The 26,353-nt window shown below is 41.6% G+C and overlaps 1 protein-coding gene across 7 annotated transcripts in view; it reads left to right on the top strand.

Annotated features, from left to right (window-relative positions):
- ccser2a (coiled-coil serine-rich protein 2a) overlaps positions 1 to 26,353 on the top strand; it is a 57,315-nt gene that overhangs the window by 16,342 nt on the left and 14,620 nt on the right. For 5 of the 7 annotated variants that reach the window (XM_035173375.2, XM_035173374.2, XM_035173376.2 and 2 more), the window contains 8 exons: positions 270 to 1,726; positions 1,816 to 2,027; positions 14,107 to 14,200; positions 17,426 to 17,534; positions 17,645 to 17,825; positions 19,098 to 19,163; positions 19,297 to 19,419; positions 23,421 to 23,567. In XM_035173375.2, coding sequence (XP_035029266.1) covers positions 313 to 1,726; positions 1,816 to 2,027; positions 14,107 to 14,200; positions 17,426 to 17,534; positions 17,645 to 17,825; positions 19,098 to 19,163; positions 19,297 to 19,419; positions 23,421 to 23,567 — 2,346 coding nt within the window. In that variant the 5' untranslated portion in view covers positions 270 to 312. Of the gene's footprint in view, positions 1 to 269; positions 1,727 to 1,815; positions 2,028 to 14,106; positions 14,201 to 17,425; positions 17,535 to 17,644; positions 17,826 to 19,097; positions 19,164 to 19,296; positions 19,420 to 23,420; positions 23,568 to 25,670; positions 25,788 to 26,353 lie in introns of all 7 variants that reach the window. The other 2 variants (XR_004698086.2, XR_004698085.2) reach the window with 1 other exon arrangement.

The raw sequence follows: 26,353 nt of genomic DNA on the forward strand, positions 1-26,353 counted from the left end.
ATATTTTATAGAGTGAGTTTGTAGTGTACTATTTTTTTATTCAAACGTGAAGTGACAGAGTTTGATGATGGTAAGTCACAATATTGGTTTTTAGTCATTTTATTTGACCCAGCTTTAGGGAGATGTAGAAAAGATACGCAATGTGGTAGCTGGTGGAATAATGTGGAGTTTTAATGAAATCAATGAATGGTTATTATTGTTCTAAGTTAAATCATTTACATTATAAATCTAATCATCTCTTCATCTGTCTCTGTTTATTCTTTCTCCAGTTGTATGTGATTCCATGCTCCTTAATGCCTTTGTTGGCATCTAATGGAAGAAAAAGCATCGATCAAGTCCACCATGGTATCTAGACTGCCCAAGTTTGGTGGACGCTCATCGACTAACGGTGCTAATCCCTTGTCCAATGGTTCTACCCAGCCAACAACCCCTACCCAGTATGGAAAGAGCACTCCCCCAGCAACACAGCCAAACAGTCTGATCCGTGCCTCTCCTTTTTCCTTGAAATGGAAGAGAGACGATGCGCTGTCCATCCACAGCTCCACCAGCTCTGGGGACGGAGATGAAGACAAGACTCCGATGCAGCGTCCCTCGTTAGCAAAAGATGTAAAGAGTGGGACTCCGGGGACACCCAAGATTCGAAGGTCAGGTACTTTGGTGGTTGCTGTGTCTAGCCCCAAGGCAATTCCCCAGCAATCCTCTAAGATGAGTCCGAAAGTAGGAACCAAGCTAGGCCAAAGCCCAATAAACGGAGGTCTTAAAAATGGTCACACTGGCTCCAGCATTCCAGGGTCAGATTCTCGCCTTGTGCGGCCTAGGTTAGGCTCTAGCACTCCCAGAAGCAGCTCTCAAGACAGCCTGTCCCAGTCCAGTGAAAGCCTTAAGACCTTGGCACTGGACAACATGGTGCGTTCAAATAGCTTCACTCACTTCAAGCAGATTCCCTCTCCTACAACCCAATCAATGACACGGTCCTTCTCCTTTAACCGAGCTGTGGAGCTAGCCAAGCCTCTGGCCAACACTCAGCTCCGGCCTCCTCGCAGTACTTTCCTCAAACCCCCTCAGCTGAGCAATGGAAGAGTTGGTTTAGGACTTGGAGGCCTGAATGGTAGCCTGGGAGTTTCAGGGAGTCTAGATGGAGGACTTCAGTACAGCAGAACTCCTCCTGCTGCCTCCTCTCTGCCTACCTTGTCTATCCCATCAGCACCCAATACTCCCAGTGCTCTGAAGAAGCCTCTGTTCCCCAGTTGTGTGCTGACCAAGTCACTGGGCAGCAGCATGGGGGCTCTGGGCTACAAGCTGGCTCGATCTGGGCAGGCCAAGCAGCAGAAGCCTCTTTTTCAAGGTAAAGTCAGAACTTCAGCTGCCCCTGAGTGTGAAGAGTCATTGGGCATACAGCCCCATGGTGAGGCTGAAAGAGCAGACTCTCACAGTGACAGTGATGGAAGCTCTGGAGATGGAGGGGCCAACGGAGCAGGAAATGGTGTGGTCATGCAAAGCTTGTGCCTGGCTGCAGGGGAGACTCTGGAGGACATGTCCTTATCTTCCGCCTCATCTCTAGACAGAGGGGACACCAGTGAAGACTTTCTAGATGACTTTGAGAGTATGGGAGATTTGCTCAGTGATGGGGACATGCCTGACAACAGGACAGCTGACACCACTACCCAAACCCGTCTACACAGCTTTCTCAATGAGACCATCGACTGGGACAGCATAGATCTGGAAGGTAAATAAAGGAAAATAAAATGAGGTTCAACTAAATGTATATGTAACATTTGTGTCAGTTTTTCAGCCCTGAGTTTTTATTTTCTACAGGACATAAAGAAGAAAGCCCTATGGAGGACTCCCAGGGACCACTAGTGTTGTCTCCAGAGCAAGGTGATGTCCCACAGGCTTCATCTGTTGAGCTGTCACCGTCCAACAGCTCTGGTGGAACTTACATGTGGGACGAGGAGGGTCTTGAGCCTCTTGGGGGACCCGGAAATCATCCATTAGACAGCTTTGATAATTCAGAGCTCAACAGCATGGTGAGTGCAAGTTTTCAGCATGTGACATAAATGTGTTCAATGCAAAACAAAGTTTGTTAGTTTGTCAGTCCCAACATTTTGTCTTTTTCAAAACAATTTAGCAACTGGTACCATTTTCACCATGTTTGCGATTTCAGAATAAGGAAAACACAGATAAATATTAAACGTAATACACTAAATTGTTTCAACTCTAATATAATTTCACAAAAGTTTCTGATAAACTGATAATGAACTCAGAACTCTTGCTATAGCCTCTGCCAACAAGCCCTCGTCCCTCCACTCCTCCTACCTTCACACCAGTGGCGGATTGATCTGTAGCATATTTCAGAAGAAGGAAAGAAATGGAGAGATGCCAAAACCCTTTTGCCCTTTTCAGCCACTTAGGCTTAAAAACTTGAGAGAATATTTGAAGCTGTTGCAGTTTCAACTGATTGAAAGTTGGCAAAGAAAGGACTTGTGTGACTGAGTAGCGGGTTCATCCAAGAACACTGGAGAGAGAGGTTAGGGAGAGAGGTTAGGACGAAATCTAAAAGTTGTGAGGCCTTAAAGGGGGGACCTGATGTAGATTATTCAAATGGAAGTATTTTAAAAATAACATGGGCGTTACAGAGAGAAAAAGAATCAAACACCCGATCAAAATACTTTACTACCAAGTCTAGAATATACACTTTAAAAACATTATATACAGTACATCATCCTAATATTTGCAGGGATAACATTAAATGTAGGCATACATGCATTGTATAGATGTCATGGATGTTTCTTTGCCCCATAGTATTATTACCACATTGTGATTTATGGTATTTTTTATCTGAGTAAGATTAAAAGGTGTTGAAATATCAGTAATTAGTTTTTCAGTTCATTCCAGATAAGTGACAATGATAAGTTATTTAGAAAATCGAAACTTTTATCCAGAGTTGGACACGCTGTGCACAGTAACACTGACAGTGTGTCAAAGAATTGTTACGTTTTGAAAGTAAATGCATCAGAATGACATAGAACACGTCAAGCTTTGTGTAGCACAGGTCTTAGCATCACTTTTTGTGTTGTGAAGATAATTTTTCCTTAATATGGAGTTGACCCTACTCTTCTAATGTACCGTGAATTCATTGTCAAGCACAAATGCTCCACAAGGCTTAAGTCTGGTCTCCTGGTTACAGACTGGGGCCTTTTTTGGGGGGTTTGACACACTGTAATTGTCTTTGCTCTTTAATCAGTGTCACTTTTATATGATTCCTTCATCCTCTCTTTATAATTTGGGATTAAATGAGCGGAACAAAGGCTGAGAAGGAAAACAAAATTGACTAGCACTTACTGCCAGCTCTCACCAGCCATTTCATGCCAGCGTCTCTCTGGCTTTCTCAGAGGAATTTTGATCTGGCCACCAACTGTGAGTTAATAGCATCGCTGGCCTCGCTGCGGGTCCTGTGTGTTCCCGTACCAAGGCACCTGATCTCAGGAATGCCATAAAGAGCTTAAAATGAGCTGGATTATAAATTATATAAAACACTTTTTGTCTCTACTACTTTCACCATGTGATGTTGAAACATTAATCACCACAAATTGTAAACAATGTGCTAACAAATGTGTCTGGATGTTCTATCTGTACTTCACTGCTGCTGTCAGTTTGAGCACACGTGCTTTAGCCATGTGTATGTGATTAAGAGTCATTCACCATGTCTTAAGATATGTGTGTGTGTGTGTGTGTGTGTGTGTGTGTGTGTGTGTGTGTGTGTGTGTGTGTGTGTGTGTGTGTGTGTGTGTGTGTGTGTGTGTGTGTGTGTGTGTGTGTGTGTGTGTGTGTGTGTGTGTGTGTCTGTATAGTAGATTAGTTAAACTGTCATCATGTGCTAGACTTGTTTGACTTTTGAAAGTTTTATCGACATTCCACAATGGCTCAAACCACAGCTTGTAGATTTCGCCATCTTGTGGCCCCCCCTTAAGTTTACATACTGTGCTGTTCTTTTCACATGTAACATTTTCCACATAACAATGCTGGATGGATTATAAGAGATCTGAACATTTCACTTCAGTTCACTTCTACGTGAATCAAAAAAGCCACAGGGCTTCTAGGGTGTGTTTCCCCTGTGAGTGTGACTGAAGACTGTTATTTCATTACTCCCACCCTTGGCTAATGCAGCGACACCCAACACCACTGTGGAGAAATGACTGAATGCATGTTTGCAGCATGTGTAACCTGAAAGAAAATCTACTCTTGACTTTATTTTGAACGGCAACCAAAGTAATCTTGAATGTTGTCTTGACACTCCTCTCAGTATAAAGCTCTACTCTTTCTGAACATATGCTGTGTGTACAATGATAGAGTTTTCCTTTCACATATGAAGAGCGGATTCGTTAGGTAAATGTCAGGAACATTCAGGTGATGGGTGGTGCTTGGGAAGAGCACGCAGGAGGCGGGGCATAAGGTAGCAATGTTTTTGTTTACAGCACATCGACACGGGTGTCAACCGTCATCACTCAAAGCTCTGGAATCGAGTTTTCTTACCAAGCTGACATCTTCATCTGCGTCTTCTATGTGTATGACTCCTGTTTTTTCATCCTGAGGTGATTGTATTCTTCCAGTTTCGCGTTCGTCACATGTGAGAAATGTCTTTGACACGCCCACTCGCTGTGAGTTTTCCAGAAATGTTCCTGTTCTCACACGGGCTCACTTGGATATTTTACAGACATTTCAATACGATGAGAGCAACTGATTCTTACAGCCTCTCCTGAACGTTTCAGAAAAATGTTCAGACTTCAGTGCATGTTTGAAAGCCGCTTTATTGGGGTACAGACATCCAGTCAGAGAGGAAAGGGTATGGTACTAGTGTCTGCTAAGATCTGATGGTGGCTGTTGACTGAGTAGGAGCTAGAAGGAAAAAAAGGGCACAGAGAGGTAAAGGATAGAACCAGAGAGAGAGAGAGAGCGATAGAGAGAGAGACTTAGTGACTGATTGCTGATGTGTGAAGATCAGCTCTATGGGGAATCTGCCTTTGCGATACTTTACATAGCTGTATGATTAGCGAAAATGGGCCCACTTACAGTAATTGGATGCACCGAGCTCTCTCTGTTCCACCCCTTTCTCCTTTTTAATTTCCATCTGTTTGTCTCATTCATTCCTTGTTCGCTCAGTAAATACTTCCTCGCACTGAGGAGAAGAGAACCATGAATATAATCCTGCCACAAAGCAGTGTCTGTGTCCATGATGATTAGCAAATCTTGCGGATTTATCCTGCTTAATCTATGTTGTGTATAACACTGTATCTTTGTTTTTGTTAGTCGTTGAATGAAGTGCCCTTTTTTTCCTGCAGGAGATTGTTCCTTTCTTGGTTCTGCTTTCAATTAAATTCTAGAGGAAAATAAATGCCAGCCTAATCTAATTATATAAAAAGTTAAAGCATTTAATCATAGCTTTGAATAAAGGGGGAAAAAAAACACTCTGCAATTGGTGTTCATTGCATATATGTAACTGAAACTTGCTATTTTTTTTTTTTTTTTGCTGCATGAGAGAATGAATAAGACCTGGTCCCATGCGGCAAGTCACACTGACACACTGCAGTGGCATGCTCAGTCCACTTGGGGGCACTGTGCATCCTTAAAACAACAGCGCTCCGTGTGCTTGCTGTTCCTTGTTTGTGAGTGCCAGCATTTTCTGGCTATACATGGCTCCATCTGCATTCATATGCCAAAATCAAGGAGTGGGTTACCTGAGCTTATAATAACATTCCCATGATGCACCATGCAGTGTGGTACAGTACCGGCTTTACAGAATTGGCATTGTGAGATGGAGGGCCACGTCTCGGCAGCTTTAGTGTGTAACAGCACAATTTATTTTTTAAAAGGTTTAAGTATTTCTTATGTACAAGTGCGTGAGCTTGCTTCTTTTATTTTGTCAGTCAAATGCATAGGAACAGAAAGGGATGCGAATGAGAGTAGGAGTTCAACACACTGATGCTTCTGCTGCTGATATGTGGGGGTGGAGACAATAATAGCTGCACCTGTTCAATATAGTTCCTCTGCACTGTATTTCACCTTTCGGTTGAACTGTGCCAGACGGATGAAAATCATGGCGTTGAGTATTTTATTGTGTGATCGGATTATATTATACTGTTAAGTGCGTAGACTGTATATGAGGATATATGGTGTGTTTTCACTTCCTCTGAATGTGCAAAAATGAAGCTAGAATATTCCAGATATATACGGTTGCTGCTATCTTGCACTTTTGACATCATTTGGAGCCCCAGTGTGCCCAGGGGGTGATCATGGTGTGGAGCTGTGGTATTGACGTCCGGCTGATTTACAAGCTAGAGTAATAATGAGTCAATCTCAGCTGTCAATCATGACGACCCCGTTTTCATCGCATCAAATAACAAATTCAAACTTCCTCAAGCAGCACGAACACTTCAACATCCATCTGTGTTATAAGAGCTAACTAAAAAGACAGAAACCTTCTTCTCATTTATTTGACGTGTACTTTGACTTTTTTAGTTTGCTCCACGTCCCACCCACCAACATGGAGGAGGATGGGTTTATGTCCTATACTACAGCCAGCCACCAGGGGGAAAACTAGATAATTTGCCCTTTTATGCAGTAGGTAATCGGAAGTAATAAAATGAATTACAATATCACATGCATGTATATGTTACATCACAGCTTATTGTCTCCCAAGTTTCATCTTCACATGAACTTTTTGTTCACATTTAAAAGAATAAGAAACTTTGAGAATCAATTCAGCCAAACTAAAGCTGCGTTTTGGTTTGGAGCCTTTTCCCTTAACAGAGATTCTGATAATTTCATTAACCTTGTGTTTGTTTGGGAGTTTTAACTGGAAGAAATCGATTTCCCTCGACATCACAGCCCAGTGTCCCACCTCACAGCATGAAACCTTTTCCCTTTTTCCCTCGTATAATTCTGTTAACAGTTATTATGCCCCCTTTTCTCTCCTGGTTCTGTGTTCCAAACAAACTACTGGCAGCTCCATAATCCTTTGGTTTGTCACCGGGCTTCCGTTTGCACCTCTTATCCCTGATTTATTTATTTTGCCTCTAATTTTAGGCTTTTGTGGAGCCGGGCTGAGACAGGTCAATTCATTAGTGTTTGAATGAGTGGGGCGCTTAAGCCCTTTGTCTTCAGAGTGCTCAGCCATTTATGGAACATAGTGCCAGTGAACCGGCTCTACTGCTGCATTAATGAGGCTTGTAGCTTACCTGCTTTTGTTTGTCTTGATTTTTAAATTGACAGCAGCAGCCCTTCAAGGAAAACAATGGTTTTGTGCGTATTTGTGCTTGCACTGCTTTCTTTAAAGACCAACACACACACACACACTAACACGTTAATTTACACTTACCGACACTAATATTTTTCTTGTAACAACAGCCTTCTGAGTCATTCCCGAAAATTACAGCCTATGCTTGAGAGTTTTAAAATCACAGTCACGACCTGTTATATTATTATTGCTCATTACCAGGCGGCTTTTTATAACCACTTTGTCTCTCAACTGGCTCTCACATATTGAACATTTTAAACTGGCTGCTCTTGAGATCGAACAAGGCAATAACATATCAGGAGAGTGGCAGAATGAAAGCAAAACAACTTACCCTGACAAGATTGGTTTGCTCCTGAATGAGCGTAGAGATTTGGCCATAGACTGTATGTTAAGATGGACGATATGAGAAGTTTCCCACAAGCGAAGCCAAAGCGTCTATAGATCGCTGCCTGGTAGTTTCTGGTAAGTTTGTTTTTTTATTACCTATTTAATGCTATAAAAACATCATGATTGACAGCTGAGTCTGACTCACGATTGGTTGTGCCTGTGCGAGACCCTGCTGCCGTGGCTCCATCCCCTGATTGTCACTGCGCTCTCTGGCTCCAAATGTGCAAGATGGCAGTGTTTGTATTTGGGATATTTTGGCTTCATTTTTGGAAAGACGCTTGGTCCATCTTTACATACATCTGACTATGGATTTTACTGGCAGCACCATGATTGGACATAATACTCACTTTCCGCACAGTGCGTCAGTTAGAACACAATTAAGTTAGAAAATTATAGCTTGATTTCTATGGTTTGTTTCAGACTATAGTTTCCTTTTGAAATTAGTCTTATGGAGTGGTCTACTATCTGAGTAAAAGAGAAAGAAGAATCAAGGTTTATCTACTTGTCATATCTCATTTTGAACTATGTCAAAAAACCTTTCAATGCAGCTTTCTAATGCATAATATGAGCTCTTTTATAAATGCTGTATAGCTCTATCTCCGAGTCATTGTTTTGCTTCAGATGTGTCGAGGTGCACTGCAGATCCAGCAGAGGAGATAATGTGCCACTGTGTAAATACTGATAGCACGGAAATTCAATTTCTAAGCAAAGGTTTGCTTTTCATTAAATTGTATTTCTAGTAAGTAAGTTTACAGAAGATACTATTAAATGCTGCAGATACGTGCATTGCTCATCTAGTCAGATATTTGAAGCACTTTCAGATGTCTCATTTGTGAACCTTCATCTCTAATTCAACTTTCTATAGTCTCATTTACATTTCATGTCCTTTATTATCCCTGTGTAATGCACAGGGGGATAGTGATCATTATGTCCTTCCATCTTCTGATGACTCTTTGTCTTTTTTACAATTTATATCACCTCCTTCCTCTTTTATCTTACATAAAGGAACAAAAAAGTAAATGAGTGGTAAATATGAATAAAAGCATATAGCACAAAAATCCCTCTACCTCACTCTCTAAAAATATAATCTTATAATATAATCTAAATTTTATTAATATTTCGGGTCAATTGTAGTCTATCCACTGTAGAAAGTACAAAAATATAAATAACATATTCTTTCAAAGTAATTATCACCTTTTAGCTAGTTGACACTAGTGGTATATTAACAGTGTAATTACTAAATTAAACTTGGGGAAACAACCCCTTCTCAAACAATCATGGTCTTAGTAAACAGCTCGATGTTTAAACACACAGACCTGAATTATCTTACAGTTTGTGCCACAAGACACCTTTATTGGCACAGTCTGTTTCTATTACCAAGGTCAGTCTCATGACTAAGGCAATCATGTCAGTGTATATATATATATATATATATAGCACACTACTGCACAGACGTACACATTGTGGTTATTTCGATAACAACACAAACATCTTGAGCACTGAGTGAAATGAGAAAGATAAACCTGGGAGGAACGTACTGCTGATTTGAGGCTCCTCTCTTTGCTCTCTCCTGCAGCTGCCATCACTCCTTAAACAATTAATTAAACTATCGCTCAGCCAGCCTCCTCCACACCGCCTGTTTCTGTCTCTGCATCTCAGAAACAAAGCATATGTCGTGTAGAAAAATAATATTTCCATTGGTGGATTTCAGTGCCAAATGTGGGGGAGAAAGCAATCGATGGTTTGAATTTGAGCGTAACAATATTATAATTTAGAATAAGTTGAGCAATTATGACCCCTTTTCTACTGTGAATTCCACAGCTGGGACTGGGAAGAGATGGGGTGTATTCGACACGGGGTTATAATTAGAGAATATTTCCCCCGCTCAACAATCCCCAATTAGTTTCACAGTAAAAGCCTTCCAGCAGTTCAGGGGGCATAAAACACTCCTTTTCCTGGAAGGCTTTCACTGTGAAACGTCTGCGGGAGTTGAATTTCATTATCCATAACCGAACATTGAGAACGAACAGCAAAGTAGAATTGAAAGGGAGTTAATCAGTTATTCTTTTTTTAGTTATAGCATTAAATGTTTTTTAACACTCTGTGTAGTGTTGTGATGTGTTTGCCCACAACCAGAAGTCTAGAGTCAAACACAGCTCTAATTATATAAAATATAGTATGAAATATAACCTGCTTATAAATGCTTGAAAGAGCGCTTTCAATGAAGTGTTACCGCCATGTGAGCTGTTACACAGAAGGGCAGTTAAACATTTGTCTGTGTTCGCTTCAGTTTATGAGACCTTGCTAGTATTTAAAAAACGGTTTTATTCGACAGTTTGCAAAACACCGTTTCACCGTTGTCTCAGCCCTGCCTTAAGCTACCTGACTGGAAACTGACAGAGTGCCTGTTAAAGCCACAGCTGAAAGAATGAAAAGAAGAGAATAAATGATGAATCAATATAAAAAAGGAGTTTTATTTAGACCTTATGATAGTTGTTAGCTACGTATGCTACATGAGACCAATAAGGCTTTTATAGTGGATGTACATGTCACAAATATTATACTCAGTAAAACAAGCTCTAAAAAAAGACAAACTGCTTTAGTTCAAGAGCTGAAAAACACAACCTCCATCAAAATCACTGGAAAATCCCAAGATACCGAGTATAAAGAACTAATCTGTTTAGTAATGTCACACAGAAATGTCATAATCTATGATATATACACACACACACACACACACACACACACACACACACACATTACCGTGGAACCAGAGCCATTTCAACATATAGGCAGCGCTTCAGTGATTATGTCATATATGAGTAATTCTTAGAGCATTATTTTTGGAAAGTGTTTGACCTTCAGAAAACTAATGATCTTTGTCAAATGTATGTTCCATGTGGATTTCTCCACCCTCCTCTGATAGAGCAGCTCCACTGTGGTTTTATTAGAAACTAACACAGAGGTGTAGGGGGTTGAGAGGAGCGGCGTATACTTCCTGTGAAATGGAGAAGAGAACAACGCAGATGTCGGAGAGGAACGAGTACAGTCGGTCTAAAAACATCTCCCTGGCACTTATTGATTTTTTTACTCTCTTATCTAAAGTTGAAGTTTGTGGATGTTTGAAGTTGTTTGATTGAACCGAAAAACGAGCCGCCTGCTCTGCCTGTTTTTTTGCCTGATTGAGTGCCGTGGTGCTACTTTGCATTCACACCACGGAAAAAAACCCAAACTCTAGCAGAGATCCCCAAAAAAGATTCTGTGGGAGAAAGCAGAATGGGTAGAATTAAGGTATCTGTAATGAGCTTTTCTTTAGCTGTGCGTGTGTGTCGTGCAGACGCCCCCGCAGGTCATTCCAGGGTAAACTGTCAAAGTGAGAGAAGTTCTGCCTCAGACCTCTCCCGACGATTTTTGAAGTTTTAATCAGTGTTTGATCCGGCCGTGTTTGTTGGTGGGAACAGAGTGTACCATGAAACACTCGCATTCCGAACGGTGCTCATGCCGCAGGGTGTGGATTGATGGAGCGCCTCTGGGTGTCTGCATCAAAAATATGCATGTCCTCATCCATCAGATTCATATACTTCTACAAGTAAAATCTTTATTCCCTCAGTGAGTACAAGTACAACGGCTACAACTTAATTGGATCAAAGCTGCTTTTCAGATGCATTTCGATAATAGTTCTAAACAGCTGCTGATCCCAAAGTCTAATGTGAGGGTCCACAACTCGACTCCTCGTGATACATATACATTTTCAGTTAACTCTTATACTCAACTTAATATTAATAATAACATTATGATACAGTAGTTGGATTAGTCTTTGTGCCTCAGTGGGATCACAGATCATTGTAGCAGGTCCTGGTTCAACACTTTGCTCAGCAACACAAAAGCTGCTTTTAGATGTGCGTTGACATCTTCCAGAAATTTTGTAGCAGGGCTGTATTTCAGAACACACATGTCTGACGCTGGTACCCATGTGCTGTAATTAAAAACACTGGGCTTTCTGCAGTGGAATATATACTTCATGTTCTGCCTCCTGAATTTTCTGCTGCTATAAACATGTTTGACCCGCTGCTGTGTTCCTTACATGTGAAAAGCAAACGACTGGAAAATGTCTGGACCCAATTTTCCGGATATTTTTGAGTTGATGTATGAAAACAGCAAAGTATTGTGTAAATAAACGGAACACATATAATACTTCTACAGAACATTGTTGTTATGTCATTTCAGTAATTAACCTATAAACCCATGTCTTCTCCTGAGTGTGATTTTCTTCTTTCGCACAGACAGCTGTAATGAGATAATTATTATAGACCCTGACAATATGGAGTTTTGAGGGCTGTGGCCCATACCCACAGTAGGGAGTAAAACATTTTTGGCAATGATTCCCACGACAAAGAAATGTAAAGGAGGCTTAAAATCTTATAATTGAACCATAAACTTCATTATAAGTATCTATGAATAAGAAGAGAACACAAATACGACCAAATAAATACAACTTGACTGATTATCTTAATTGTTAAAAGGTAAACATAAATGCTCCTCTCCTCTGCATTGTTTATTGTGTAGAATAAAAGTTTTCTGACCTGTGCATATTGGGAAACGTAAATGCTATTACAGATATCTCTGAAAGGCTCATCTAATTTTTATCGGCCATCCAATAAATTTAGTAATAACACAATGCACATATATTGTAACAAGAGGTCTGCTGTGTCAGTGCTGTTTTACTGACAGAAATGATGGCACTTTATTTTAACACAGGCAGCGTAACTGCTTCTGACTCTGGGATTGATCTACAGATTCATCTAGATTCTTCTTTTAGAGACGTTGTCACCTACACACCTCAGTGTGGGATTTTGTACCGAGCTGCGAGTTATGTCACTGATGGTGGACTTGCAGCTGCTCATGTTTATAATTCACATGAAAAGTTGTTCAATTGAAATGTGTGGAAGCGTGGAAGGATGCACTTACACCCCTGTTTTTGATGCAAGCATATTTCAAACACTCCAGCAGAGAAAGTGTGCGTGTAGAACAGGCTGTTCCTGAATAAGAGGGCTTCACTTCCAGTAGAGAAAAGTATCTAATCTTTGTTTCACCCCGAACATTCAAACTGTTGTATTCAGAGAGTGGGAGGTTACAGACAAGAGACGAGAGAGCACCAGGGTGGATGGAAGAGAACATGGAGACAGGAATCTGAGGCGAGAAGTGAGAGACAATAAAACAGATGAGTGTGGTTGATTTGTACGTGGACTCTTCAAGCGACAGAGATTCCACCCACGTCTCGGTTGATAGTATTCGGAAATACTGCAGAAGTGTGTTTTTGTTTATTCTATTTCCTTCATTATTCCTTCTTCATTAAGCCTGAAACACTGAGCGCCAGTCAGCTATCACGCAACACATGAGATTTTCAGTAATGAGTAATTTTATGCTTGTGTCTTGTAGTCAAAGCCCTGTCAATTTGGTTTCGTGAAGCACAAAATTGCCTTGGAAAAAAATAAAGCTTTGAACTATTGATTCATTCTTTTGCTTTTGGGTATGCTTTGAATTATTCCGCAGACGGCAGCGCAGCAGTCAGACTAGCTGCATATTCCGAGGCTGTTATGAGAAGTGTTTTTGTTGGGGCTTTTTCAAAGCGCCCTGTATTATCATTCACAACCAAATGATATTCTTTCCAGAAGCCTGATTTGTTATCTGTGGCGTGGTGTCCGGAATAAGTGTCGTCTTCCTGCTGTTGTGCTGTTGGTGTGGGAGAAAAGTGTGGAACAGTGTCGTTGGAAAAAAGTCATTAACAGTGGTTCTGAAATTGTTTTTTAATGATGAAAAATTGTAAAGAGCAGAGAGTGAAAATAACTATCACGTAACAGAAAAATGAGCGTACAAATATCACATTTCAATTAAAATCCCCATCTACAATGACTGCAGGAATATTACATGTCCCTCATTTATCATGGAAGGATTCCATTCCATTACATTGTGGAGTCCTTCCTGGTGTGGTGTCCTTTTCCTCTTCATATATGTGGCCAAAAGAAGAAATATTATTACTATATACTGTGTATATTTGTCCCAGCTTGAAATTAAACCTTGGTGTGCTACAATTTATAGGTTTTCATATCATATTATGCTAAAAGACGGACTGAAGGATCCTGATGTTCCCGGAGCACTTGAACATCCATTTCTGACAAATTGGACGTATTAGAATTTCAAAATCATATTTCACATGAAAATTGCCATCAAGGCTTTGTTTCTAGCAGGAAAACACCACATTTGTTTATTTGTGCATTGTCTATTTTTGTACATGGCCCCTGATGTCTAGATATTTCTCAATTTTCCCAGTCACAAAATCATATAATGGCTCTAATGCACTGGTAATGTGCCTCTGATGTTATCTAATGCAACGTGCATGCTACCTCTCATTTTCTGGTTTTTAGGATGTCCTGAACAACCTGGACCCTCGGGGAACTGGAGAGCTGGATGATGACGACCTCATGCTTGATGTGGACCTGCCAGAGGATGGCTTACATGGTGAGCACACAGACACACACACACGGACATTTTATGTACCTGCAGTTATCCTCCACAGGATTTATTCTACTACAACCATGACAAATGTTTCAGTTCCATTGGCTGGAGGGGTTTCCATTATTTCCGAGATGAGCGGACACCTCCAGCAAAAAAAGCGCTGTGGCCGTAATTGTAAATTAATGTGTTACCGAAGTTTGAGCTTTCTATTTCCAGCAGTATTCTTCTGTGGCATATAAAGGCCTGAATAAAATTAATCATGCCTTGCCTCAGGTGGAGCCCTACCTCTGCAATATCCATTTAAATCTTTTAATGGACACCTTGTTGTCTATTATGTCGGGGGTTTGCTAGAATATGATCGCTGGAGAGTTATTAAATTACGACTCAACTACTGCCACTCAACTGGCTCTGAATGACAGCTCTACAGCACTAGGGAGAAAGCACGGACTGTCTGCCTCTGTTTATAACAACGGCACGGCACACACAGGCTTCGCAGGAGCAGAGTTTTGATTGTCATGTCGTTACCATGATTACTTTATTAGCCTTAATACCTCAATTACCATTCACACATTACACCACCACTCCCGTTCTGATATCACACAGAATCTATTGAAGTCGCCCGCTATCACTTCTAATCTAATCAAGTACTGAGTATCTCATTAAAATGGAATAAAATAGTGTCTTTGTAGATCAGGTCACATCATTACCACATGAAAGTGGTTGATAACGTTATTATGGATTCATCAGGTATCGTGTGTATCACATACAGTAGATAGGAGGAAAAGAGGGGCTGAGGAAGAATGACCTCACGTGTTATGGAATATAATGAATTCTGGGAAGTGAGTCTTCACTTGTAAGTTCATAATGTGTTTAATGCACTATAGTTTTAGGAGGAGGGACGGGCTCAGGATGTCTAAACAAGGCCTCCCACTGCACCTCAAGGAAGGGAGTCGACCATACATGCATGTGCACATAATCTAGGGATTAGAGCCTATTTGTTGGATGATAAAAATCGTGAGCCTTTCAAAGACTTTTCCATTTTGTGCATTTATGTTTGCTGACATAAAAACCTATTGCATAATAAACAATGCAGAAAAGAGGTGTATTTCAGGAAAATAGCCTGCTTCAAGTTCTGTATAATTGGTTATATTTGTGTTTTCTTTATATTTACAGTATTTTATTTATTTATTATAAAGTTTATTGTTCGACAGTGAAAACTTCAAGCCTCTATTACATTTCTTTTGCATTAGGGTTTGATAATGACATCTTAGGAATTTTTAACACCATTCAGTTTACACACAGTTCCCAGTTTATTAGCTGCATATTAGTAGAAGTCCTGTTGACCTGCAACAGTCCTGCAGTAAATTCTACTTCTATAAAGGCCGTAATGTTGAGCTTTGGTTGAAACTGTGTTAGAGGGCTGTTAGTTCAACTTTATGGTCATTCTGGAGGCTTTAGTTTATAACAGTGAGGGTAGACTTAATATTAGAAACACCTCTCTGAGTGTAAGAGAGTACAGTTCGTCCGCATCACAACCTTCTGCCTCCAAAATGGCCGTAAAGTTGAATCAACACATCTCTAAAGGCAATGCAATGTCCATGGAGACGCTTTATTTTAGGCCCGTATTAGTTACTTGATGAACTTTATTCCCGTGATATCATTCTTCAAGTTTGTAAACAGTAGAGTTTGAGAGGGGGAAACAGAGAGCAAGAGAGAGGGACAGGAATGTTCCCTCCAGGGGAATGTGAACGTGTCATCTCTGCCTCCTCCTTTTTGGGAACTCAACATATTTATAGCTCCCTCTGTCATGGCTGTGGAGCTAGTGTCACCAGAGGTAGCTGGAAAGAGAGAGAGGCGGATGAGTCCAGTCAGACCCGGCCCACGGGGCAGGCCTTGAGACGTGGAGCTATGGAAGGGTGTTTCCTTCCTCCTAGAGAGACCCTGACTCTGCCACAAAGCAGGAAGAAGTGAAGGGGAGAAGAAGAGAAGAGGGTAGAAGGGGCCTTGTGTAGTGTTTTCATTCAGCTGTCACGTCCCTCGACAGGAGAGAGACCCCGGCTTTTTTCTCCTCTTCTCTGCCTCAGCTGGTGACTTCCTAGCTTTGGACATAAACCAGTCAACTCAGCCGCTTTCCCACCACCACAGTTTTCTCTCCCCAGCTCCAGTTCCTAGGGAGTTCCCAGAAAAACAAGGCTGTCAACAAACACAGAGCCAGACAGTGGTGGGAGCTGGGTTGACTTTCCCCCTCTCTGGCCCTTTAACTGCTCACCAGCTGACCGGACAAGGACTTATTTCTCTTCCCTCTCCGTCCGAGTTTCTCTGTCGTTATGGATTTTTCTCTCCCAGTTGGAATATATTCCCAGTGAATTACTTTTGAGTGGATTGTCTTTTTTTTTTTTTACTGAGCTGAATGGGAGCTGTTTTTTGTGGAATGTAACAGTTCAGTATGAAGCTGGCTGTCTGCTCCTGTGCTATGTGCTGACACTCAGGGTAAAGAATTTTAACCACTGCTGCTGAATTCCTTGAGTTGGACCTTTCAATCCAATAATATTTCTTTATATCTCTTTTTCTTCCTTTCAGTTCTCTCCATCCAAAGACTCTTGGCATATAGAAAGTCAAGTCAAGGGTCCTTATGATTTCCTGGGGGGTCGCGCTCTGTTAGTTGTCAATTTTGTTGCTGCCGTGGTTCATTTCATAGCTATGTGCTACTGAGTGTTGCCAAAGACTGTGTCCTCTCGCCTCCTTGAAAATGAAATAGCCTGTCACCGTGTGGGTGCGAGCTTGTTTGCATTTGATGGTTGAGATAGCTCAGAGAAATAGAGAATGAGGTGGATCAGATTGTGATTTATATGCAGATATTCTCGAATAGACCGTTTTAGACATACACAGCAGTATTCATTACCACAAGGTATAAAAAAAATTGGCTCAAAGTCGTGCATTTTGTTTGGGTGTTTGCACAGAAACAGGCAGAGAGAGAAAGAGGAAAATGATTTCTCATCTCTGCAAAATGCTGCTCACCTTAAACCATACAAAATGTGGTAGTTTCACTTCAACAAAGGTGCTTTACTGCATCTAAAGTAATCACAAACACTGGATTTAAACATTTCCTGTCAGGTAGCACAAGTTTGATGCTTATTTTCATCTCTCACTTCTATTCCCCTCTGTTTGACACATGCACCTACGTGTCTTTAATCTGGCTCTTTTCTGCTCTGAACTTTTCCAACCCAGACGTCGGCAGGATGTCTCACATGGAGCGCTCAGACAGGGCCGGTCGGCAGGGGCAGCGGCGTAAACACCACCGCTGGAGTGGACCAGATCACTTCCACAGTGACAGCAGGTTTGCTGGGCTTGAAAGAATAAAAAAAAAAAGGAAAAATAATCACACTATAAATCCAGCATCATTCTGTACTCACATTTTCTCCCTTTGATTATTTGTGGTTTCCTCAGGGCCCACGTCTTCCAGCACTATGATGGACTCAAGTCCTCCAGGATCTGTTCACGGCCCCCCCACTCCGAAGGCAGGCAGCATGGCTACATGGCGATGCTGGATGAAGTCACAGTCGATCACATGACTCAAGATTGCAGCTCGCTGAAGAACCAGCTGCTCAGGCTCAAAACGATGTTACAGGTTGGACCATTATTTGGTGTTTAGCTGCTGTTTGTGTCTCTGACAGCTTTGTATATGTTTTCCAGAGGGTTAGTTTGAGTTATTATAAGCTTTGAATGTTAAATCCTTGGTTTCAATCAGCACTGCTGCACTGTCCATAGATACGTAAACAAAGAAGCACATCAAGACAGATGTTCATTAAATCTCAGTATTCCTTCTAGTGGTTTTAATGGACAGTGAGGTTGGGCTAGTCGTACAATGTGAAGTTATATAAAAGATGAACACACACAACCCACACAGCCCCATCTGGGCAATCACACAAATGCACAAAAGTACACGCACAATGAGAGATTATCTTTATGCCTTGACTCAATCTACCCTGGACAACTTAAGTGATATTATGTTTTTAATTTGAATCAGTCTCCTTCAAATTTGTTCATTGTTCTCACCGCAATTACTGTAACTGCAACACTTTCAGTGTGTACCCTCAAGAGGTAAAATATTTCTGTTGGCACATTAGCAACTCTTTAATTGTTTCTTTTTTATTATTATGATCTGGAACTCAGAAACTATAAAATTGGCCTGTTTTAACCAAACGAGTTTCAGATAGCTGACCGAGACAAATATTTATCAACAACAATTAAATCTTTTTCGAGAACAGGTGAATTTAATGAATTAATAAAACTAAATAAATATAACCCTAGAAAAAGCTGCTCGGAAGTGAGGAATACACTTTACGATATCAAGACATTACCTGGTAAAATCATATTGTTGTATAATTTTTGACATTTTATTCAATAAGTAATTTATGAGACTGTTATTGTGAAGATAAATAATGCATATTTATCAGCTATTGCTCTGAATATTCTCCGTGCACAGGACGACCTGCTTTTGGGGAGAAAATGTACAAGTGCAGCACTTACTTAAGGAGCCTTTCAAGTGAGGCCATTTCTGCACTAGATTAAATGAAGGTATTGAATGTTCAAGAACATACTCGCAGCTCTGCCTCAGGTGTCGAGCATTGGCGGTCGACAGTTCAGTGTTGGAAAAGTATACGTGCTAAAGAGTGAAATTATTCTGCCGTAGTGAAATATTGCAGGTGAGGCATGCCTGAGGTAATTGTCATTGATCCAGCTCACGGTTGTACTCACTGTGCATCTGTGTGTGTGTGTGTGTGTGTGTGTGTGTGTGTGTGTGTGTGTGTGTGTGTGTGTGTGTGTGTGTGTGTGTGTGTGTGTGTGTGTGTGTGTGTGTGTGTGTGTGTGTGTGTGTGTGTGTGTTGTTTATTTCCAGCTTGAGGATACAGATTCTCCAGCAGATGCACCTGAGGAGATTGAAGACAATACCACTCCATCACAGGTAAATAACTATGCCTTTGCTTTACAGCTGTGATTGATTGTATGTGCTGTGTATATATATATATATATTATTTGCCTCCTGTTTCCCACTGAGTTCGCCTGCTACTGCAGACTGTATATGTGTGTGTTTTCAGTTGGTGGAGCTGATAAAGGAAGTGCAGGTGCTCAGAGAGGAGCTGAGGAGCCGAGACAAGACCATCGTTCAGCTCACGTTGCAGTGTCAACAGCTGCAACAGCAACAACTGCGGGAACAAATGGTGAGTAGGTGTGAACAGGACTAATACGAGTCAAATATCGGAAAAGGTGGTGATTGTATACCACACCGGGGGAAATGTACATTTCTCGCAGTGTAAGCATTCATTTGGAGAAATGCATCGCACCCCAGCCTTATGTGACAGTTCATCATTTTTAGGTTTTCGTTGCAGCACTTTATTTATTTATGTTTATCGCATTTTTGCTCTTATATTTTATTACCAATAAGTGTAGAGCAAAAAGCGACATCCTCCGTATTATATTGTGCACATATTGGACTTTTAGCTACGCACTTATCCACATTGGCCCCTGTGGGACATATGGCTGCAGTAAGCTTCTTCCACACGTCACGGTCTTATGCCTTGTTTGATGCTTGATCAACCCATCTCCTCTAGTTCAGCCATCACCTCACTTCTCCAGATTGTCTTTGGCCTGCCCCTCTTTCTCCAGCTTTAGGGATGCTATCACCAGACATCCTCAAGACGTGACCGAGCCATCTGATCCTTCTCATCTTGATCTCCAGGGACATGTTCTTGTAGCTTGTCTTCTCGTACAGGTCCTCGTTGGATGTTGTATTTGGCCGGTAGATTTTGCAGAACTTCCTTTAGCAGCTTTTCTGGAAGCCATTTCCTTTGTTCGTGTCTTACTGCACCAACCTTCCAGCACTCAGCCATAGAGGTTTACTGACTTAACATCACTGTTCTATGGCCCAATCTTTGTTTTTGCACAGGGTGGAAATCGCAGAATAAACTTTGAGAAACTTTGCACAGGATGCAGCCTATCTCTAAAAATAGCTGTACCAATGGCGATGCTCGTCGTTGACAGAAAGTAAAGGATCGAGGCTCAAACACTGTGAATGTCAGTGCAACATGTAGAATATCAATACAGGCTGATCTTTAGTCGAGTATGACAGGATCTAGGTTTTCTTTAAGCATTCACAAACAGGGACATAAAAGCCTCAGTGCTCATGTTTGCTGATTGCTTTCATGTAGCTTTTCAGGCGTTGCGAGCAAAAGACCCCCTCGTCTGGTCACTCACCTCCTTGGCACCAATTGTCCTCACAGATCTCACAGAGATAGTTGAACGTGTCTGGGCACAACTTGTGCCTTCCATTATCTTTTGTTTACACCAATTCCCGGTTTATCAGATCTTACGGAGAGAACGGGTGAAAAGAAAGGAAGGACGGGAGAAATGAAACGTAATCACCCTGTGGTCTTTAGCACCCAGGAGAAAGAGAGTGACTGATAAAAGGCCCACGGTGCGGTAGGGGGGAGTTGCTGGGCTTCTACATATAATCCAGTGCGTGTACTGTCATAGTCCTGACTGCCTACCAAAAACCGTTCTGTTCGCTTTTAGCTGGCTTGAACATTCATTAATGTCTTGACCAAGCTCCCTTGTTAGCCAAACAACCGTATGCCTGGCTGACATTATTCAAATCCCTTGCCGTATGGAGAAATACCAAAATGTCAATAGGAGGCCTGTCCACCATGTTTTTCCCGCTGCAAACACTCCGTCCAATTAGAATTAGCACCCACCCACGGCGTGTTCTTCAGCCCGGTGCTACACTGTGGCACCCTTACCCTCATCAAGCGGAGAGAGTGTGAAGAAGCGAGGGCTTATTTTCAGATCTGTGCCTGACATTAATGAGAGAAAAGACGCCGGAGGAAGTAGAGAGAAGATAAGAGGGAAACGAGACATTTGCTCTGCTGAAGCCCTATGTGGGCACCTAGAGTTAGATCATGAGTAAAGCTGAAAATGGGATTCTGCCTGTGCTCTCAGTTGTCCCTGCAGTGCAGGCTTGAGTCTCGTAATGATAAAAAGAAGTGGGAAAAAAGTCTAATGTGTCTGTTCTTGGGTCATGGAAACAGATCAGTAGTTTGTGAGTAATCCAGTCAATGGAGAGACAAACAAACACTGAGTAGAGCACATACCTCCTTTTAAATCACAACAGTCTCTTTAAATTCAATCAAGCTGCACCAAATCGCACACAGTCACACTCAGTCCCCTAAATATGCCTGATTTTCACCTCCATCCAGTAGGTTATGTTTTCACCCCTGTCCGTCCGTTTGCTTGGAAGCAAGGTAACGGAAATAAAACTGGAAGAATGAAGGGAAGAACCCATTTAAATTACTTTCTTCTATATTGCAAGATATCGTGTGTCTTTTCGCCTGTTTCCCTCGGAATAATCCATGGATTGTGATGACACTTTCAGGGAACTGATATCTGTGGGTGTGTGCAGTTTTGGTGCAGCTTGATTAAATTTAAGGAGTCTGTTGGGCCTTGGCGGAGGTATCAGCTCTGCTGAATGCCATTCTAGTTTCTTTATGATCTATGAATTATTCTGGGGGAATTCAGGTTAAATGTTTGCCATATTTCGCAATGTTTCTTTGGCCACGTCCCATGCTTCCACCAAGTTTCGTGGAAATCCATGTAAAGAATTAACAAAAAACAAACACAAATAAGCAAAGAGACGGGTGAATTCAAGGTAAAAACAGGTTCAGAGTCTGTGAAGACTCCAGTTATCTGGGTCGTGTGATTTATATTATAAGGCAAAGACTTCTGGAGCTGCTGTTTGTGCCTGACAATGATTTAAATATATTTTTACTTTTGGGTTCCGGTAAACAAGGAAATCCAAAGTAATGCAGAGAAACGGCTGAGAGACAGAAAGAGGGAACTGCCTGAATTGAACATAATGGAGTAATGAAAAAACAATAGAAGAGCTGGGAGTGGACGCATTATAGTGTGTGGGGGTGTGTGGGTGTGTGTGTGTGAGGAGAGAATGGGAGAGAAAAGGAAATAATGGGAGAGAGAGAGAGAGAGAAAGTGGAGCTATCTGAGATAGAAAGCTGATTTGTCCGTCCCCCTTGACAGAAAGAAGTGTTGGATGCTGCGGAGGCCGACTGCTCACGTTTATACTCTCTTCTTGTTTAAACAGCTTTTCACCAAGACCGGAAAGAACTATCAGTTTCTGTTTGATTCTTTGTAGCAGTGAAAAGTCGAGCTGCTGTTTATTCGAGTATATAAGAGACACGATCTGACAACTTAAAATGTTTTGATGCAAATAATTAGTTGCTCTGATATTCTATGTGTCTTTTATATTTGATTGAGTTTGAGTTTTTTAAAAAGACTAATAAGGTATTACATCAGGTAATGGCTTGTCAGGAAACATTTTAAGTGCTAAAAAAAAAGCACTATAAAGGTAATATTGAGCTTTGAAGTAAATGTCAGTTGGTTAAATCTAATTCTGGATCTAAATTACCATGTAAAAGAATTTAATTCTATCCATTTGCTACCCGGGCTTGAGTTTCCCTAATTTGGTCATCATGCCTGTCACTTCCAATCAAAACTGTGATAATTAAACATTTTTTTGCTGCCTCCTCGGTTTTATTCCACATTTGAGTTGTATCTAAAAAAAAAGTGGAGAGAAAGAAAAGCAGATATTCTGCTGTGTGGATATATTAATTACTGTTTGAAATATAACCAGATAAGGTTCTGAATTCAAAACCAGCCAATTGCAGAAGATATTGTTCCTTTTTTTTTGTTCAAGTAATTATAGGTGATATTTGCTTTTATTAGCTGGGACAATTACGTGAGTGGTTTCCCTGCTTTGTTTCCTTTTGTGCACTCAGACAACTGCTGATATTAAAAACAAAAAAGAATCCTCACCGATCGTAGTTGGAAAAACAAACACGTTTTCTTTTTTTCATTTATGCTGTAAAGAAAAGAAAAGCTCCTATTGTTTTGTAAGTGCTTCTTTCAAGTGATTTATAATTCAAAAGTTAAATTGAGTTTGGTCTAATTGCACCGTGGGTGGTTTGTTATTGTAAGAGGCATGAATTCACCACCTTTTGGTTTTGCCTTTTTATGTTTCCCTTTTCCGTGTTTGGTTGGATTTGAATGTGCTTCACAGGGACAATCTTTTTACCATCAGCGTAGTGGAAGTAGGGGAAAATAAGGGTCTTGAGGCAGTTTTCTTTCATTGGCTCATTCCCTCTTGCCTCTGCAGGCTGCTCAAGGACATCAGGCCAGGTGTCAGTGCCACCACCAGAGGGCTCCCGCTTCAGTACGACAAAGCGACAGGCAGACGGACAAACGGACGCAGCATCACTACGACAAGGCCACCCAGACCTACTGGAGACCCCCCAGCCACACTGTGAGTCTGAACCTGATAATTGCAAAGTAGCGCAAAATGTGTGTGTTTCATGTGATTTCAGCATTTACTAAGATCTTATACATACGAACTTGCCTGGTGCAATAGTGCACATCACAGTCAGGGGCGTCTCTAGGGATTTTTCGGAGCCACGGGCAAAAGGGACCTGGGGGGGCCCTGCAGTGAACCAAAACAAACACCCTCTTCAAAATGATAAACACAGTGCTTAGTATGCGTATACATGCAGTGAATAAAATGAAAGTTGTAAAATCTAAGTGCAAACTCTCAGCGCCATTCCAGGCACATCATACATAGGCATTTAGACGTTTTAGGTCTTGATTAAACTTCTAAAATTATGAAGCGGTTGGCAGAAAGATAGCGACATCAGGCCTTATTATGGGGTTTCTGACCGTAGCCGATCATAACATTTAAGAGGTTCTCAAAAAATTGTCATTGCTCAGGGCCCCAGTTTCAGCTCACGGCTCCAGTCAATGACCTGCTTTGTCTTCCCTGTTGCCACTGACCTGATCAGAGTTCAACATTCACACCAGGACAAACTGGTGGGCATGCGCAGCATTCTGCAGAGTCACTCCACTTACTGTAATCCAGTCAGTCGGTATACCATTTATTATCTGCCTCTCTGTCTGGCAAGCATGTGTGAAGTGTCAGACGACCGCACGCTGGCCTCTCTGTAGCGCAGTTTAATAGGTTGTTAGTGGGCTTGTCACTCCGCCTCACTCTCTCCAAACCCAGATCTCACATGAGAGGAGAGATGTGAGGTTCCGTCTCCTCACGTTTGAGTGATGGAGAGAGAGAGGATGTAGGGGAGGACAAGAGAGGAAGATTCACTGGGGGTAAGAAATCAGACAGAGAGAGAGAGAAAGGTGAACAAATGATAGGTGTTCAGTGGGTTCAGTATCGTGCCACAAGAGCGTGCTGTGTGGAAGCCAAGTATTGATTCGATAGCTGTAGTGCCACAGGCAAGGTGCCTAGTAAACACTCACCTAATTGACCCGCTTTCAGCTCCAAAGAGTGACACACACACACAGAGAGAGGCAGACATAAGCGGTCTAAGAAGATTATTAAAAGACAATAATAAGAACATTATACCAAAGGGCTTTCCTGTTTTATTGCTTATCTATTTATTTGGGATAATAAATAAAAGAAATGAGGTGCAGCTCTAGGGTGGCGAACACAAAAGTATTGTGGGGGGGGGGGGATATAAAGGACAAAACAAGCGAACTCGGTAACAAGTGGGCCTGCTTACCACAGGAGCATGTGGCTTAACAGTTGCCATGGAAACTATGAAAGCAGCGCTGGCTGTACTCGGTGGGAATCATCTCCATGGTGGGAACGTCTATCTGTGACCTGGAGTAGCTGGTGTATAATAACACACTAAAACACTAAAACACAGCAAGTGAGAGTTTGTGTTTTCCCCTCAGTTCTTCCGAAAACGGCTTTTAGATGTCACTGATTTCCCCCCCCCGTCTCTCTCCCTTTAATCTACATTACAATGTCATCACCACCGCCGAACACCATTTGTTGCTCTGTGTTTTGCAGCGTGGTGGTGGTGGTGGTGGTGGTGGGGAATCGCATTATGTTAGTGACATTTAACTTTTCAGAGCGCGCTGCTCCTCTGAAAGGTTAGCTGTGAGATTTGCGTCGTGTTTTTTGACAAGGCAACACGAAAAAGAGCGCTCAGAGTAAACAAATAGCCGAGAGAAAGGGATGTTTCTCTCTGTGTCTCTCTTACTTTTTTAGATGGTATCAAAGCTCGTTCCCTCTCGCTGACAGGTTTTGCACCTTGAGCAAGCCTCAGTTCACAGTGCTCCTCACACAAGGCTTTGCTTTTACCTGTCGTATTTTCCCACACAATCTTCCAATGTCCTTTTTTTAGTTTGCCTCAGTGGCTTCAGTATTCTTTGTCTAACCCTTTTCATTTCATTTCTTTTTCTCCACTCAGAAATGCATTGTCTGTCAGTTCTCTCCCTCCAACACACACACACACACACACACACACACACATACATGATGTGATGTTATCCTCTCAGATTTTTTTCACCATTGCTCTCTGAAAATCGCCTTTTCTTTTGATTTAATTGTCAGATTGTCCCCTGACAATTAGAGCTCTGCTGTATCAGAGTCCCGGAGCAGCTCGCTCTCTGATAGCACTTCTGAGCGCTAAGCTGCGATCATCGGCGAAGAGTAATTTTCATGTCACAGGTCAGAAGTTCTAATCTTTTCATAGCTTTTTAGAGCCGATATCAAGTTGGCTTATCAGCAGCCTGCAGGGTGAAGTGTTCACCACGGTCTTGGGAGATCGAGAGCTGAGTCTGACCAACGTCTGAACACAGACATCAGAAAAATTGGGCTTTGAACTCAGATTAAGAGTATAACAAAACTGACCTTCGGATATGGGTATTTGAAGACATTTACTTTTCCAGCGTGCAGTCAATTTTACATGCAAACATCTTTAACCAGTTGATGTTTTCATCTATTCCTATATTTTTTCTCATAGGAACCAAATGTGGGCTTTTGCTTTGTAGGCTGCTTTCTTATCCAACTTGACTATTTGTGGAGACGTGCTCATCTCCAAACTTCTCTCAGTTTGTAGAAAGGCTTTGGCAACATTTCCTATAACCAACTGCTTTGGGCACCAGTTCCTCCCACTCCCCTTTTTATTCTGCGCACGATCCAACTTTGAGTCCAAATTAGTGCTAAAATGAAAGGTCTACGACTGTCGAGGTGCAGATAAGTATCATGTAGCGTTTCCCACAAAATGAAAAATC

The sequence above is a fragment of the Hippoglossus stenolepis genome, chromosome 12 (genome assembly GCF_022539355.2).
Source record: "Hippoglossus stenolepis isolate QCI-W04-F060 chromosome 12, HSTE1.2, whole genome shotgun sequence".
Classification (NCBI taxonomy): domain Eukaryota; kingdom Metazoa; phylum Chordata; class Actinopteri; order Pleuronectiformes; family Pleuronectidae; genus Hippoglossus; species Hippoglossus stenolepis.